This window comes from Pleurodeles waltl, chromosome 4_1 (assembly GCF_031143425.1).
Source record: "Pleurodeles waltl isolate 20211129_DDA chromosome 4_1, aPleWal1.hap1.20221129, whole genome shotgun sequence".
NCBI lineage: Eukaryota > Metazoa > Chordata > Amphibia > Caudata > Salamandridae > Pleurodeles > Pleurodeles waltl.
In genome coordinates, this window is record NC_090442.1 from 1,005,142,424 (window position 1) to 1,005,159,647 (window position 17,224).

Genomic DNA, 17,224 nt, shown 5'->3' on the forward strand with positions numbered 1-17,224 from the left:
CCATCAGTTCTGCGCATCAGCATTCTTGCACATATGGCTTGTGCTGTGCACCCTCTCATATTCATAATACCCTGTTCCTCTCTCTCATCCAGATTGCACCTCACTTACCTCTGACTTTTGTTTCACTCTACTTTCTCTTCCGTATTGTGCTCTTTTGTTTCCATACCCATATGTTCAACATCTCACTCCCCTCTGTCACTTCTTCTCTCATCTATCATGTGCCTTGATCTCTGCTCAAAGCAATCTTGTTTCCTGGTCCTTTAAATCATCCACATTGAACCTCTGTAACCTTTTTCATCCACTGTGTTCTAGGCCCTCTGACTTCAGTTGTTTGCCTTGGTCTCCCTCTCATCTTCCTTCATATGCCTTGGTCCTGGTCTCATCCTTCTTGGAACATAGTCCCCTCTCTCATCCAGAACATCATGTTTTGCTTTCTAATCCATCTTGTGTCTTGGTACCCTCTATAGCCCATCTTGTTCCTCTCTCACCCCTCAACCCCCTCTCTCATCAGTATGGTATCTCTTTAACCTCTCCTCACTCATTCAGCTTTTGCCACTGCTCTCAACTATCCTGTGCCTTGGGCTCCTCTCCTAACCCTAATAAGCCCTGGTCTCTTCACTTATCCCCAACAAGCACTAGTACTCTTACTTATTAGTCTTATCAGTCTTACACTTCTCTACCATCCTTCATTAGTCTTGTTCTACACTACCATGACTCTTATTCTTCTCTCATCGGTTTTGTACTGCAGGCACCAGTCTCATCCATGATTTGTCCTTCATGTTTCTCATTCATCCAGCCTGTCCTTCTTCACACTATCTTCTCTGTGCTGCACCTCATTCCCATACCTAGGGCCAGTCAACACTTCACTCCACTTTTTTCTTATTTATACTGCACTCAACTCTCTAATACAAATGGTGCCGGTCTCCACTTTTTCATCCATCATCTGCTCTGTGACCCGCCAACTCTCTCATTTGACTTGTGCCTTCTTCCCCTCTCTCCTCTCTCTTATTCACCTTCACCCAAGGACATCTTTCTCATCTATTGTGCACCTTGCTCACCTTCTCATTCAGTTTGGGCCGCCCTCCTCTCTCATTCCTCTCTCATCATGACGGTGTCTCAATCCTATCACACATCCTGTGCCACTCTTCTCCCAGTAATATGTTTTATACATCACAGACCACTCTCATCCATCGTATACTTCCTTCTTTTTTCTCATCCAGGTTGGGCGTGGCACATCTCAGTCTGCACAGCAAAACAGAATGCAACAGACATAGCATATTGTTCGAATAGTTCCGATATTTTAACATGACCCAAACTCTTATAACAAAACCATGCTTCCTTAAAATTCTTCAAACGCATTACAGTCGTATAGCCAGTAAATCTGAAGAAACTGAAACTGAAACATACAACAGGCGCTATAAGCATATCCTAAAATATTTGCAAATAAAGCTTAATCCACTCATTTGAAACTCAATGCCCAGTCCGAGCTTATAAAATGGTTGTAGACTAAGCTCTGTGTTACTCTGACATGTCTATCTCAAAGACTACACAATGGGAGTAAGAGTCTTACAGCTTGCCAACAATTTTGAAATCAAATTAACCTATATATAATTGACACTGAAGACTTTACCCTAGCATTTACTGTTGATCCAGCTTTGTCCAGGACAGGTTGTATTCTCTCATCCAGGAACTTCGAATGGTTTTTGATCCACATGAGTATCTGTGTCAGGTACCACTCTGGCTGAAAGGTATAACACACAAGCATTTAAAGATCTACAGTAGACTTTGTAGTTATAAAACTTGAATATGGAGTACATATGTGGTTTGGCAAAAATGTACATTTTTTTCAAACCAATTTAAAAGGTCCAAGGGGCAGAAGGCACACAATTCTGCTCTTCTAATTGCAACTTTCAGAAATGTACTACCAATTTGCCTCAGAGTTCCCAGAACTCAAAAATATGTTACATTTCAATTAACATGAATAAAATATTAGGGCAGTTCAATTCCAGTGACCATAATCTTCCACTTGGAACCTATATTGTGGTGCATTGAAAACGCTACTACAGATCCTATGGAAAAGAAACTTCCTGGTCGTTTAGAATATGCATATAGAGGCAAGTTTGACGTTTTTGCAAGATACCATTAAGAAATGGTTCTGTAGAATGTCCGCAGGTAGCCAAATACACTTATCTCATCTCAAGAATGGATGAGATCAGCCATAATCTTATGTGCTGGAGGACTTTAATGCAGCAGATAGTATCAAGCAGGAGGTATAGTTCTGCTCTTGTTGGTATGCTGTCTCCAAGTTTGTCCTCTACTCAGCATCAAATTTGATCCGCAACTGTGTCCGTCAATCCCAAACAATAAAAAGAATGTTACAGCAAGCAATTAGGTACAATGAACAGCTCATTTTTATACATTTTTAACTCATTCATTCCCACATGATAGCTTTCAAGAACTCTACCACTTGTTTTCGTGCACTCCAGAATGTCTTTAGAATCAGATCCTCAGCGACTGAATTACAGCAGGGGGGTCCAGTATAAACACAGATCAAGGCTAGATATTGAACATGACTACACAGAAAAAACGTACAAGTGATCAGTCTAAATGGACTACAATTATATAGTCAATGGTTACCATGAAACTCCAACATGGTCCTGACCCTGATGGACCTTCACTGACCACTACCGATTCAGACTACAAGTAATCTATGCAATAGATCATAGGTCTATCAGCTCCATATTTGTAGTAAAAAATACCCAGTCTTTTTGGTGACAAGTGCTATAAAATATATAACAGCCTGAAAAGCATGCATTTTGGCTGCCAAATTGCTTGCTTTTTGTGCCCTGGCCCGCTACCCCTCCAGGGAAGTTGTCCCAAAAGTCTTTATCAATGGAGAATAGAGTATAGTTGCCCATACTCTGTTAGAGGCACTTCACTACCAACATTCCATTAAAAGGATTTTCAGGTTTGCTTCTGAACATACAAGAAGGAAATATGGCAGATAAATGGGGTGGTGGAAATGTGTCCTTTCTGCAGGCTTACTCTGGATGTTTTGCCTTGTTGCAGAACTTTATTTTTCTGGCTGTAGAATTCTGTGCACGTTACCCCTGCTAACCAGTGGTAAAGAGCCCATAATACCCGTTTCAAGGTGATGAATATGGCATACCCCCTAATTGGCTGCAAGATCTAGTATATGGTGCAAAGTGTGCCCAGGGTCTGTAAGTTAAATGTCACCAGTGGTCTGCAGCACACATTGTGCCTAGACCCAAACCTTCCTTTTAAACATTAAGAAGGCACCACTAAAGAGACCTTAATACCAAAAAAGCAGGGAGTGTGGTTTGTAAAAGTAGGGCACGCAATAATTTAATTTTAAACAGGTGTTTACACTGAGGTATAATCTCACATTTAATCAATGTTATTACCGGCTAGAAAACAACTCCAATTTTCATTTTTGGACTTGTTTAACTATTTATTACATGGCCAATTTGATGGTGAAGTCAGATTTGTAAGAAATATTTTTTAAAGATGACTTTTTGAAAGTTGTCTTTCCCCCAGCTAAAGTCCCTGGAAGCTAAATCTGCATTTTTCTCTCCTACATCTATTAACCATTAATTAGCACTTACATACGTGTGTATGAGGTATGAACATGCTGACCTAAATTGGTAGAGATCGTCCATCTGAACCTGACAGAGTATGCAGTGTGGGGTTGTGAGGATCCTTTTTGACATTAGGGCATCAAATGCTGCTTGACAAGTATGCTGGAGTTTTCCACACAACACTTCGGACACATTTTAAAAATGCCTGCTCGGTCACATGTAAATGCTAGCTGACGCTTGGGCTGGGCACTTCTTTTGTCCCCCCAGATATAAAGACCACAATCACAGTAGGCCACTTTTTGACATTACAGTGTCAAAGCCTATTTGACAGGTCTTCTGTGTTTACATATAACATCTAGAGTGCAATTCAAGTGAGGAAAACAGGCTGCCATAACAATGTGTCTGTAACCATTATCTGGTTGCTGAAAAGTAAGCTTTGTTCTACCAGACTTCCAACTCAGAAGTTGATGTGGGTACACAACGTGCCTCAAAGTGAATTGTAGTGTTGCATGTGGGAGGATAATAGGATTATTACCATAGTGCACTCCCAACCCTTAGAGCCCAAGGTAAGTGTGGCCGAAGACTTCAGACATTTTTTTACAACTTTATTTTTTAGGTTTTAGGAGGACTCAGCCATCCTGAAGATTCCCAAAGTGGGTAGGGTTATCCCCGAGAACCTTTACCCCACTAGTTAGGGCATCCCAGGGGTCACTACTACCCACTAGCTCGTGCCAGGCATAAACGTGGCATCTCCAGGCACTCACAACAGAACACACCCGGACCCGAGGAAGATCAGCAGAGGACGGAACCTGCTGTCTGCAACCTGAGAAGAGCCCTAGAGGACTGGAAGTGCTCTCTCTCTCTCTCTCTCTCGTACCTAGGACAAAGACATGGACGCCATGAGACTGACCTCCTGTTAAAGCTACAGGGGAAATAAAAACACTAGAGGTCTTTTCCTGCAACTGCCCAATGGCAACTGGACCTCAACTGGACTCCTCTGCTGGCCTCGGTTGGCCACCCTGTGAGTCCCTAAGTGCCTTCCCTTAGGTCCTAGGAGACTTCAGAAGTGTACTCTGTAGACTCCTGTACTGGGCTGAGATGGAAACGACTAAAGTCAGAAGGTAAAACCTTTGATAATGACAAAACATTTTAGTGTATCTGGTCACACTCCATCGTGCTCAGTATCAAATTGCGTTTAGGTCTTGCTCCACTCTGACCACTGACTGTCATTGGCACATTGTGCTTTTTAAAGCTATTTTCCCTTTCATCTTAAAATAAATCATATCTCCTGTTCCCCTTATTGGATTTTTGTCATTTTGATGTCATGTTGTTTATTAAATGTTACTCTATTTTTCAAATTCCATGTCAGGACAGGATGCTCGGATTATGCTAAACTCCTTTATTTATTCCACTCAGCAGGCTTAAAAGACACAACAATGAAAAAACTACAAATCCCATGAGTGTTTGCAGTAGTCTATACCAGCAACCATACAGAACATCCCAGTAAATGCAGCATCAAGGCACTTCCTCTTTCTTTGCTGCTTAGCCGCCAGAAAAGTGCTTTTCCTTGATACTGCATTTAGTGTGGTATTTTCTATCCATGATCGCGCTGTACTTTGATTATTATGGCCTTGTTGTTCTGCACATGACTGCAGCATTGCACTGAGAATATTTACCTGTCTTGTCTTTGCTGCGGTGTGCCATTCTCCTTACTGCAGGGAATAGAATGTGTTCTTAAATCGGGGAGGCTTCGGACGCTGCTTTTGGCCTGTTTCCTCCTTCCGACGCTTCTGCTGTCGGCCGGGAGGAACGCTGGCAAGCATTGGGAGTTTTTCATCTGAGGGTACCTCTGACACAACTCGTGCTTCACGTGACACACAGTGGCATTGGGAACTCCCTAGAGGGCGTGTGCAAGCCTGCGCTCGCCTGATAGAAGAAAGTTCCCCTCCCTCCCACATTCCTTCGATTCCTTAGCACGTCAGGTCGGCTATCAGTTTCCTTCCATTAACAGTGAAGGGTGACTGACTGGCAGAGCACGACGTTGCTGGCGGTGTCCCATTACCTACATAATATTTAGGCTCCAGATAAGCGTTTTTTCACCGCAGAGCGTTTATTTACTGTGCTTCATTACATAGGGCTTTGAATTAGGCAGACCTTGAGTCCCATGAAGCAGTAGGACATCCACATTTTTGCTGGGAATGTTTTGTATTCTCCTTCATTGTCCACTTAGTTTTTTAGTTTTTTCCTCCCTTGACATAGATATATGCACAGGAACAACAACTGGTGCTTCTAATGATTTCCAGAAGTCTGTTTAGGAGGAACTGACCCTGCTTCACATTGATGAGGAGCTTGTGAATGCAACTGATGCCTCCTTGGAAAGGGCGGTCTCATCAACACTGCAACCCATAATTCACAAAAACATTAATCTGGTGTTCCGTAGTACCATTTTACCCACAGCTTGGGAAGATCAGAGGCACACTCCTCCTTCTGACTTCAGGGGAGTGCCTAGGGGTAAATCCATATCTAAATTTGCAAGACCATCTCCTAATGTCCTTCCAGCCTCTACCTACTTGGATGCTTTTGAGAGGCTTCATCAGGCCTTCCTGAAAGGCACCTGGATGCTTAGAAGTCTCCTGATGATTCCCAGCCTGCGAAGACTGCCATAGACAATTCCTGCTCCCCTCAGGGAACAGATGAGCACACCGGAGGACGACCCTGACTTCCCTAGTGGGGATTTGGGTGACAAACCAGGCCAGGGCAGACCGTGGTGGCCAGCAGGTGGAGCCAAGAAGCCCAAGCTGGAGCACAACAGCGATACAGACTCTGCAGGGGTTGCGGGAATGTTGAACCCACTGGACATCTACCCCCCTCGCTCAGCGGTTTGGGTCCCTGTGCCAAAACAGGCAAGCTATGTTGTGAGCAGGATCAGGAAACCCATAGACCAGGAGGTCCGGTGGGGGAGGCGGGGGGCTGAAGAGCAGAATGTCCAAGACCTTCTCTGGCCAGCAAAGTGGCACACACTCCAGACATTCATGCCAGGATGGCTACATTCATTGGCAAGTTTGTAAAATACCCTAAGTAGGGTCTAGACCACTCCCTGGGGCTCTTGCCAAGACAAGGTTCTCCTGAGGCCACTTACCAAAATCCTGGATTTGGCTGAAGACGCCAGGGAGTCTGATCATATGGCTGATCCTGCCATATTATCAGGCTGGGCCCAACAGGCCCTTTATTTTCTGGGGAATGCCACCTGCACCTTGTCCACTGAGTGTAGACTCTCTTTGCTCATAAAAATCGAACCCAGATTGTGAGAGTTGGGTACAACCGAAGCCGGACCAGAAGCGAAGGAGGGCTTTTTTGGGGACCTTTTCATAAAGGAACTGTTACGTTTCGTGAATACCTTTTCATCTTCAGATAAAGCCCAGCAATCTACCAAGAAATTTTTCAACCAGCAGGTTTCTGGAGTGGGCTGGAAGAGGTGCTCCTCTGGCTGTTCTAACAATTCCAACCCCCCTAAGCAGACCAGGCACTCAATCCAGTAGCACAACCACAAAACATTTGGAGGGGTCTACCCCTCTAGAGGTTGTGGCAGAGGATGTGAAGCAAGGAACCTTCAGAGGGACCAGCAATGCTCCGGATGGAACAACTGGTAAGCAACACCACTTCTTTCCTACCATGGGTGGGAGGCAGGTTGCAATGATTTATTTACAACTGGACATCCAAAACTGGGGATGCGTGGGTTCTGCAAATGGTGAAAGGGTTTCACAAAGATTTCTACGGCACACCCCGTCAACTCTGTTGACCCAATTCCTTGGTTTTCTCACAAGAAGGAACACAGGTGGTAAAGCAAGAAGTGAGAGTTCTCATCCATTTACTCCTTTACCCCAGAGGTTTTTTAAGCACCATTTTTCTGGTTGAAAAGGACAACGGTATCTGACCAGTTATAAACCGGAGAGAATCAACCAGTGGGTGGTATATCACCACTTCAAAATAGAGGATATTCCCCTCCTCAGGAACATATTGCTACCCAATGATTGGCTAGAAAGACTCGATCTAAAAGACGCCTATCTTACCATACCGATATTTCCCTCTCAGACGCTTCCTGCAGTTCGAGTGATACAGCCAGATTTACAAATTGACTTGTCTACTATTCGGACTGTCTACTGCACCTTGGTGTTTCACCAAGGTTCTGAGACTGGCTAATGAATGACTCTGGGCATTAGGAGTCCAGTTGATAGTGTACACGGACGCCATTCTCTTATTGCACTAGAACAAGGCCATCCCACCTCTAGATGACAAAGGATCTCCTACAGGATCTGGGTGTGAGGTGGACATGATACATCATTCCCTTTGATTACCACAGAAGAAGATGCTTCTGATGTGTCAGGAAATTTAGAAGACACTGGATAAGAAGTTCTCACTCTGTCACCTTGCCAAGTTCATTGGTCTATTGTCCCCATCGATCCAGGCGATTTCCCCTGGCCTCCTGACTATTGAGCGCTACAACATCTGAAGGCTCAACACCTCAGGAGAGGGTTGACATATGTGCATGAGGTTTCCCTTTCCCCAGAGGCTCAGACAGAATGCCAGTGGTAGCCCGACCAAATATACGCATGGAGCCGCAGAGCCATTTTGGTTCAGCCTCATAACAGAATCCCATGCCAGAAGCCTAGGATGGGACACTCGCTGTGAGGATATTACCAAAGGAGGACTGTGGGCAGAACAAGAAGGGAAAATTCACATCAATTGTCTGGAACTCCTCACAGGTTCCTTCGCAGTGAAGAGCTTAGCGGCCAACAAGGTGTTGTGCGCCATTCTCCTGAAGATGGACAGCATCTCTGCAGTCCGATACATCAATCAACTGGGGGGCACACAGTCAAAAGTACTAGCAAAGCTGGCAAGAGAATTTTGGAACCACTGTCTGGATCATCGTTTGACTGTGATGACAGAATACCTTCCAGGAAAGCTCAGTCAGCAGACTGGCACTCCAGACATCTGAAGGACGACAGTACGTGGAAACTAGATACTTTTCTTTTTCTGAAAATAATGGATAACTGGGGTCCATGCTTTTTGCCTCGAGACTTAACCATCAACTTCCAAGTTTCTTCAGTTAGAGTACAGTTCCTCTGGCGGAGACAATGGATGCCTTCCTACAGGCCTAGAGACAATTTCGGGGGCTCGCATTTCCCCCTTTTTTGATGACAGCGAGGATCACAGCATTAATCAGATGACACAAGGCGGAGTTGATACCGGTGACGCCGCTCTGGAAGTTGCAAGTTTAGTATTCAGTTCTTCTGGAACTTTCCGTGGATTTTCCAATCCCACTTCCCATGACTCCTTTTCTACTGACTGCTCCTCATGGCAACTTACACCCTCTAGTTTAGGATGGAACTCTTCTCCTCATGGCTTGGAAGATTACAGGGGATGTTAGGCAGACCCTTGCCTTTTGGAGCAGAGTGCCTCTCTCATCGGTTCCAAACTCTACTATTAAGAGATACAGCTTGGCATGGAGAAGATGGAAACGATGGTGTCTGCTACGGGAGCTTGATCCCGTGGAGATGGATGTAGTTTATGTGGTCAATTTCTTGTCTGGGTTATGGGACAAGGGTTTAGCATACCTCTAATTTACTCACATTGATCAGTCATTTCAGTGGGTCATATCCCTATTCATGGTATTCCGATCAGCAAACACCCCCTAGTCTACAGATTTTTGAGAGTCAATTGCTTATCTTTTCCTACGGAGCCCAAGTATTCCTCCTTTTGGGATGTTAGTGTGATACTCCGGTTGCTTAATGCCTGACCAGGCAATCAATATTTATCACAAAAGGTGGCAACAGGTAAGTTGTCAATCTTGTTATGCCTCATTTAGTGTGAATGACTGTACGATGTAAGCGCGTTGGATGTTACAGCTCATATGTTTACTCCCAGGGGGTATACTTTTCTATTTCACGTCACACAAAATCCAATACTAGAGGAGTGCACTACCCTGCGTTTCCTTCACATCCCAAGTCATGTGAAGTCCGTTGCCTTCGGGATTATGAAAGTATGACAGAGGAATACAAACTGCATGCCACCGCGCAACTTTTACTTTCCCTCAAGAAGCCCTTTAAACCAGTTTTCAATGATTGCACGATAGGTGAGATGAGTCTTACAAGAAGCAGGTATCGGCACGTCTTCCTTTGGGGCCCATTCTACTAGGGGGGCCATGGCGTCTGAAGCCTTCTCTCTCTCGGTGGCAGACTGGAAGATATCCTTAGAGCTGCTAATGAGTCTTTGGACTCCACCTTTAAGACCTTTTATTTTAAACCAATCTGATCACTAGTATGGCTTCTCTGGTTGTCCACCATCTTTAAACTAGCATAATCCAAGCCTCATGTCCTGACATAGAACGTAGAATTTGTAAGCAATCAAGAAGTGAAGTTTCAATTGTATTAAGGACACAGAGGCGAGGATTATCCCATCTGTCAGGGCAAACGAATCACCTTCCGGGTGACTATGGAGGACATCGGTGTTGAATAAATATATTATGAATTTACTTTGACCTTGAATGGGTTAAGTACGAGTACAAATATTGTTCTGTGCAAAATATCTTTCACTGTTTTGCTATATTGTTCATATGTATTGCATTTACTGTCTGTGGCTATGTACTGATATTGATTTGGATTTGAAGGAGTTGTTCAACGGTGAGAAATCATTCTTTTCTGTATTATTTAACTTCTTTAGGTTCAGACCAGGTACACAAATTTTGATAATGCAGGAGAATTCTGGATGCTCGCCCAAAAGAGGAAGTGCTGTTCTTTGATGCTGCATTTATTGGGATGTTCTCTATGGCTGTTGTTATAGACTACTGCAAACACTCATGGGATTTGTAGTCTTTCCATTGTTGTGTCTTTTGAGGCTGCTGAGTGGAAAAAATAAAGAACTTTAGCATACTCCTGACCTCTGTGTCCTTAATAGAATGTAATCTTTCCTTAGCGATTGCTAGGAAATTTTATATTCATTTTGGGATTTTTATGGTTTTGCATGTCAATTTTATTGCAAACTTGTAGCGTATTTATGAACTACTAAAACAGTCCTTCATAAATACTCGACATCAGTTGTTCCTAACCTGTGGTCTGGGAGCCCCTGGGGGTCCACGAAGCCTACTCAGAGGGTCAGAGACTGCTTAGAAAATTTAAATAATATTAGCAGATTAATAAAGGGTATATATATTTTAAAAAGCAAAATGTAAATCAGAACATTTTAAAATGTTCTTTAAGTGTGAGGGAATTCAAGATTAAACGCTAAAAATTAAGATTATGTCCTGATTTTGATTCATGGAAGTAGTGCAAGCGCATCAAACAGAATGTAGAATGGACAAATAGTGGCCGCAACTTAATTAAAAAAAAGGTCATACCTTCCCATTACAATTTAGATTTTTGGAAAATGTGTTTGTGAGTTAAATAAATGATTACCTATTTTGCATATTTGTTTGAGAAATGTTTGCTTTTATATATTTTTGTGTACTGTTTTACAGTTCAAAACATCAAAAATGCTTAGGCTGGGGTGTCCTGCTTCAAGTAATGACTCAGTAGCGATCCCCGGATTCCAATAGTGATTCATTGGGGGTCCTTAGGTTTCAGTAATGTTTATGTGGGGGTCCACAGGAGTCAAAAGGTTGAGAACCACAGCTTTACACCTTGCCTTCAATTTAAGCCTGTGTGCTTTGCGTCATAGCTGCAAAGAGGTTGACCTCATGTCAATTTAGTGAATTTGGTTGTTTGCCCTAACAAGGATTTTGGGTATTTTCTGAGGTGAGTATCTATCCTGCTCAACTAACACTCCAATTTCTTACGTGGGGATATAAGAATCTATATAAATTTAAAAAACATGATAGGAGACCATGATGCAAAGAATTAGATCATTTCCTTTATTCATGTCATTCACATAAGAATTTCTGTAGCTTCTGAATTATGTGACTGGTTTGTTTAGTGTGCATAAAGTCCCTGGAAGCAGAATGTAAGCTCAATTAAAAGATGTACCATATAGCTATAAACCAGAACAACACAGCCTAAGAAGAGAAACTCCTGTGTAAAACAAATAAATTAATAAATAAATACATTAAATCATTCAAAATGTCCCACTGGCCTCTTCTGGACACATAATTCAAGATTTAAAGGCCCACGGAGGAGATAATTATTAATTCCAAGTGCAAAACATTAAGCAAGTATAACTGATCACTCATGTTGACCATCTCCTCAAAGAGCCCTAATCCAAATCTAGTGGTTTTTCAAAGGCACATATTTTTCTTTCTTCAAAAGACACTAGAGTGCCACCTGCTTCTGGTTTGCAACTCATACTCAATTCTAGTCATACCTTAAGAGGGGGGATTTACAGTGCACTGTGCATTTTAATAACCAGTCAAATGTTCCCAGCAGCTCAGAATACAAGGCAGCAAAACATACCTAGGCAGAACACACGAGGAAATCCTGCAGTCGCTGCTGTAAGGCATTAGCTAGCTATGGTGAGTCAGGGACAGCTAGAGTGGTCAGCCTACTGATTTACTGCATGTAGACAAGAGTCTAGATTACTTTGAGGTATTTTAAGCATACCAGAATTAGGTAGAGAGCCTGCAACCAAATACGCCTTGGGATCAATGGAAATGTATTTTTTACAAACAGAGTAGAAGAGAGGAAGGATCTAACCTAGAATCAGAAAACTATCTAGCTAAATTAAATAGTCATTATACTGAAGTCTTCCCTTAGGAGAGGAAGTGGGTTAGAATACTGGTGTAACTAAAGAGAATTGTGGGGCTCCTGAGAATGCAGACAAAGCCAGTCAATCAGACTCCCTGCTAGCTGAATACACCATTAATGATGACAATGGTCTTTTTATGTTGAGTTTGCAAGTCTGCTATCCGATAACATTAGCCTCAATATCCTGGCAGAGGCTAGCAGCCAACTGGAACGTGAAGAAACATCTAAAGACTCCTTTCACTCTTCCTTGCACTGGGTTTGAGTGACAAAGAACAAATAAATGGTTAATGAGTTAGGCAGAGAACCAGGCTTTGGGTTCACAGCAAAAACATAAAGATGTTGTAATATATTTCATTTCAAAGTTTCAAAGGTAAGGCTCAAAAAGCACACCCCCTGTATCCTGCATATGGGATATCACTGTATTTTTGGATATTTCTGTGTCCCAATTGTCAGAAGGACATAAGGAGTATTTATAAAAATGAACGGGATGACCTCACACACGACCCTGGGTGTCATGCTTCATCATTGATCACCCTGCACTCGCCTATGAATCCTATAATGGCCGATGGCCCTCTGTTGCACTGAGGGTGCTTATGAGGTTAGGCAGTGCCATTGTGACGTCAGCCTGTGCGTAGCGCAAGTGTCTGGTAAACTGAATTTTTAATGTAGGGATGACCGCACAGGTGTCTTGGTTGTGCGGTCTACATCTCACGTAGTAGAGGAGCCAGACAACAGGATTACTGGAGGGTACAACCCTCGTAGAGTTGTCATGTAATCCGTCATGTGTGGCTCCGAAATTGTGTGAGGCCCTACACTTGCTATTTGCAGCAGCCGCTGCTTGGACAAGAGTGTAGAAAGACCCTCCACCTTGGCATTGGGTAAGGCTAGCAAACGCTAATTAGCAGGTTGGGTCCTCGGGATTGCACAAAATTGTTAATTAAAGAGTGGGGGAAATCTGGAAGAAGAGCCACGCTTTCAGGAATTATGTATGAGTTACATAGAACTCAATTACATCTGCAGCTTCAGCATGTGCTGAGGACATCTATAAGAGATACCAGAATGAAGGGTCAAATCTATCATTATTACAAATAGCGATAACCTAATGGAGATTCTATGCGAATCGCAATTAGGTAATTGCTATTCCTAATGTATGAAAATCAGAGTTTCGTTCTGCATTTCCTAATAGACCACAAATCGACCTACCTCGTTAGCATTAATGAGGTAGGTCGCAATTTGTGACCAAAAAGCAATCTTTTTTTTAAATGCAACCTTTCATTTTTTAATAGCAGACAGTGGTCAGCGAGACTATTGCCTGCTCTTAAAAAATATTTTCACTAACATTCACAAAGGGAAAGGAGTCCCTTGGGGACCCCTTCTCATTTGTGAATCGGTTACCACCTACTTGAAGTAGGTGGTAATTTGCAAATGTTTTTCAACTGTATTTCAGTCACAAAACATTCTTGTATGCTGCTGTGATTCAGTATTAGGAAGGGACGCCCTGAACACGCCCCTTCCTAACACCGAATCAGTATGTATTCGCAATTCCAAATTGCGATTAGGTACCATGTTACCAAATCGCATTTTGGAATTTATACATACAAAAATGCATGTTACTGTCGTTAATGACCTGATTCTTTGAATCGGGCTGTTTGCGCCTGGTAAAATGCATGATACATATGGTTCATACGCCTTTAAAGTCAAGACTAACCATGGGCTATCTGGGAAGAACAAACATCTCACAGGTCTACCGCTGCCTAGTAAATAACACTTCAAACACACTGACAGGCGTTAAAGAGGCCTGGGAGGAAGGCTTGGTCCCCTGGATGATAGTAAATAGTGGAAGACAAATTGCAGCATGTAATGCTGACTAAGCACAGACTTATCCAATGTAAATACATGCATAGACTATATCACACACTTCAAGTCTCTGAAAGATGGATTCCCTCTCCATGTTGCTTTAAATGTGGGACTAAGACAAGAGACTTCTATCATGTAACTTGGACCTGCTTAGTGGTTCAGACATATTGGTCCGCTATTGCTCGGACCCTGTTTCAGGACCTACATTTCACTATCGTAACATCACTAATACTAGTACCAGTGAGCATAATGGAAGATGCGGGTTTCTGAAGAGGTACTGGGCTACGGATTAGCTTGGGCTCCCTTTTGGCCAAGTGGAACGTAGCTAATCATTGGTCCTCTGTCAAAACTCCACTGATGAGAGTGTGGTTCTTGGGCATAGACAAATGCCCTACTGTAGAGAAGTTGATATACTTGGCCCGTTGTTGCCCCCACAAACACAACAATATTTGGAGATCATGGACTTCCCACTTAGTCCTTAATTCATGATTCATATGGGGGATGAATTAAAACAGGTTTATGTCTCCTGTTGCAGAAACAGTGGGGTATTATGCTGTGAGTATTGATGAGAACTTTTGAAATAAACTGTGTCACTGATACTGATTCTGTGTTTGTTAATGTGAAAACTAATAACGAGATTTATGAAAAAATAAACTTGTATCTGATAAGCCTTTCCACAGGAAGCTAGTGTAAATTCTGCAAGAGCAGAATAACAGAACCTTAAGAAGCTTTCCCTGAGACAACACATTCAGCCAAAGTCTGGATTTGGAAAAGGCAATTTATTTGGATGCCTTGGAGATCACAGTAGGTCTCTTTGAACAGACAGGAGCCATCAAATGGCATGTCTGTGAATAAAGCCTAGACATCCCCAGAAAAGCCAGTCGTTCTCAACCAGGCATGGCACCTAAGGGCCACCAACAATGAAATCCTTCTGCCCAGTGAGTCAGTTGTATCCAGCCCACATCTGATTGTGAACTTGGCTGCAACCCTCCCATCAGCAATTGCTTGACAAAGAATGGCTTGAGCCTTATCCTAGACCAAAGGCAGAACTTGTGCAACTGAGTCACAGATCGTATAGGAGTATCGGCCGAAGAGGCACATGGCATTCACCGAATGCAGTGCCAGGCTGGCAGAAGGGAATATCTTCTTCCCGAAGGTATCTAGCCTTTTAGATTCCCAATCTGGTGGAGTGGTAGGGAATGTGCCAAGGTTGATTTTGGAGGTGGAGGCCTGGATCATCAAGCTTTCCGGGGATGATGTGCTGGGTAAGGAAACTGGAGTCCCCTTGGTGAGACAATGGTGGCAGGCAATTGCCCTTAGCACAAGAGTCCGTGTAGGGCTTGGACCGGGACCCAAGTAGGACGTCGTTAAGACCTTCATTGAACTGGAGTAATGGTTCAGAGGGGGCAATTCCCACCTGAAGCACCTGTCAAGACGTTTGTCTTGACTGTCACTGAGGGTAGTGTAAGGTCCAGCACCATCAGTGCGAATAAGGCACCCTCCTAGCCGAGGTATGGGAAGAGACAAGGCCAGTGTCTGGGGAGATGTCCAGTCCATTGGCCTCTGCCAGATCCTCATACTGGTTGTCGGAAGGATCTTCTAATATCTGGTATCCATAAGGGTCCGGAGACCCCCTCCCAATCATCACCCAATCCAGGCCTGTTATAAGAACAAGGCATTGGCTCCGAAATGGAGAGTCTGCCCCTATTCAATGCCAGAGTTGGCGCCAGCAAAGCCCCTCTGGCTCCTTATGGGAGTCAGGAATGATGATGGGGCGGTGCTGTTGTATAGCTATTTTAGCCATCTTTTAGACATGTTGTTTTATGCTACCTAGGCCTGCCGCTCTGCAACTTAACACTGTTACATTTTATTTAGCATTGCGTTATTATTCTAGCAATAGAAACATTTGAGTTTTGTTGTTTTTTTTTTCTTTATCTCATTGTACTTTCGCCTAGGAAAGTATTACGTTCTTAGTAGGACATTTATTGCACTCTGTGCTTTCTCCATGGCTACAGTCAGATAGGGTTGCTGACAAACGTGGTTTGCTGTGTCTCCAACATTCACAGAAAACACACACTCACACGTGGGGACCATTTCGTAGAATGTCAACTGTTTTATTATAAAAACACCCCTTTGTCCCAGACACGTTAGACGGAAATTCCAGCCAGATGACCACAACTGTATGCTGATTGCTTCACTGCAGCTACTTGCCTAGACGGCCGGACCCTTGATCCACATGGGGACGGTGTCTCTCTAAACTACAGGCTTCTTCCTCTAGGGGGGGAACCCATGGGCAGATCAGGCTTATTACGCTGTGCTAAGACATAATGTAGTTGGAGAAATATATATATACAGGGAGTGCAGAATTATTAGGCAAGTTGTATTTTTGAGGATTAATTTTATTATTGAACAACAACCATGTTCTCAATGAACCCAAAAAACTCATTAATATCAAAGCTGAATATTTTTGGAAGTAGTTTTTAGTTTGTTTTTAGTTTTAGCTATGTTAGGGGGATATCTGTGTGTGCAGGTGACTATTACTGTGCATAATTATTAGGCAACTTAACAAAAAACAAATATATACCCATTTCAATTATTTATTATTACCAGTGAAACCAATATAACATCTCAACATTCACAAATATACATTTCTGACATTCAAAAACAAAACAAAAACAAATCAGTGACCAATATAGCCACCTTACTTTGCAAGGACACTCAAAAGCCTGCCATCCATGGATTCTGTCAGTGTTTTGATCTGTTCACCATCAACATTGCGTGCAGCAGCAAACACAGCCTCCCAGACACTGTTCAGAGAGGTGTACTGTTTTCCCTCCTTGTAAATCTCACATTTGATGATGGACCACAGGTTCTCAATGGGGTTCAGATCAGGTGAACAAGGAGGCCATGTCATTAGATTTCCTTCTTTTATACCCTTTCTTGCCAGCCACGCTGTGGAGTACTTGGACGCATGTGATGGAGCATTGTCCTGCATGAAAATCATGTTTTTCCTGAAGGATGCAGACTTCTTCCTGT

The 17,224-nt window shown here is 43.0% G+C and overlaps 1 protein-coding gene across 1 annotated transcript in view; it reads right to left on the reverse strand.

Annotated features, from left to right (window-relative positions):
- The window catches only part of RINT1 (RAD50 interactor 1), a 205,282-nt gene that overhangs the window by 110,275 nt on the left and 77,783 nt on the right, over positions 1–17,224 (reverse strand). Inside the window, exon 7 of the mRNA XM_069229853.1 lies at positions 1,631–1,741. Within this exon, the coding sequence (XP_069085954.1) occupies positions 1,631–1,741 (111 nt within the window). The remainder of the gene's footprint in view (positions 1–1,630; positions 1,742–17,224) is intronic.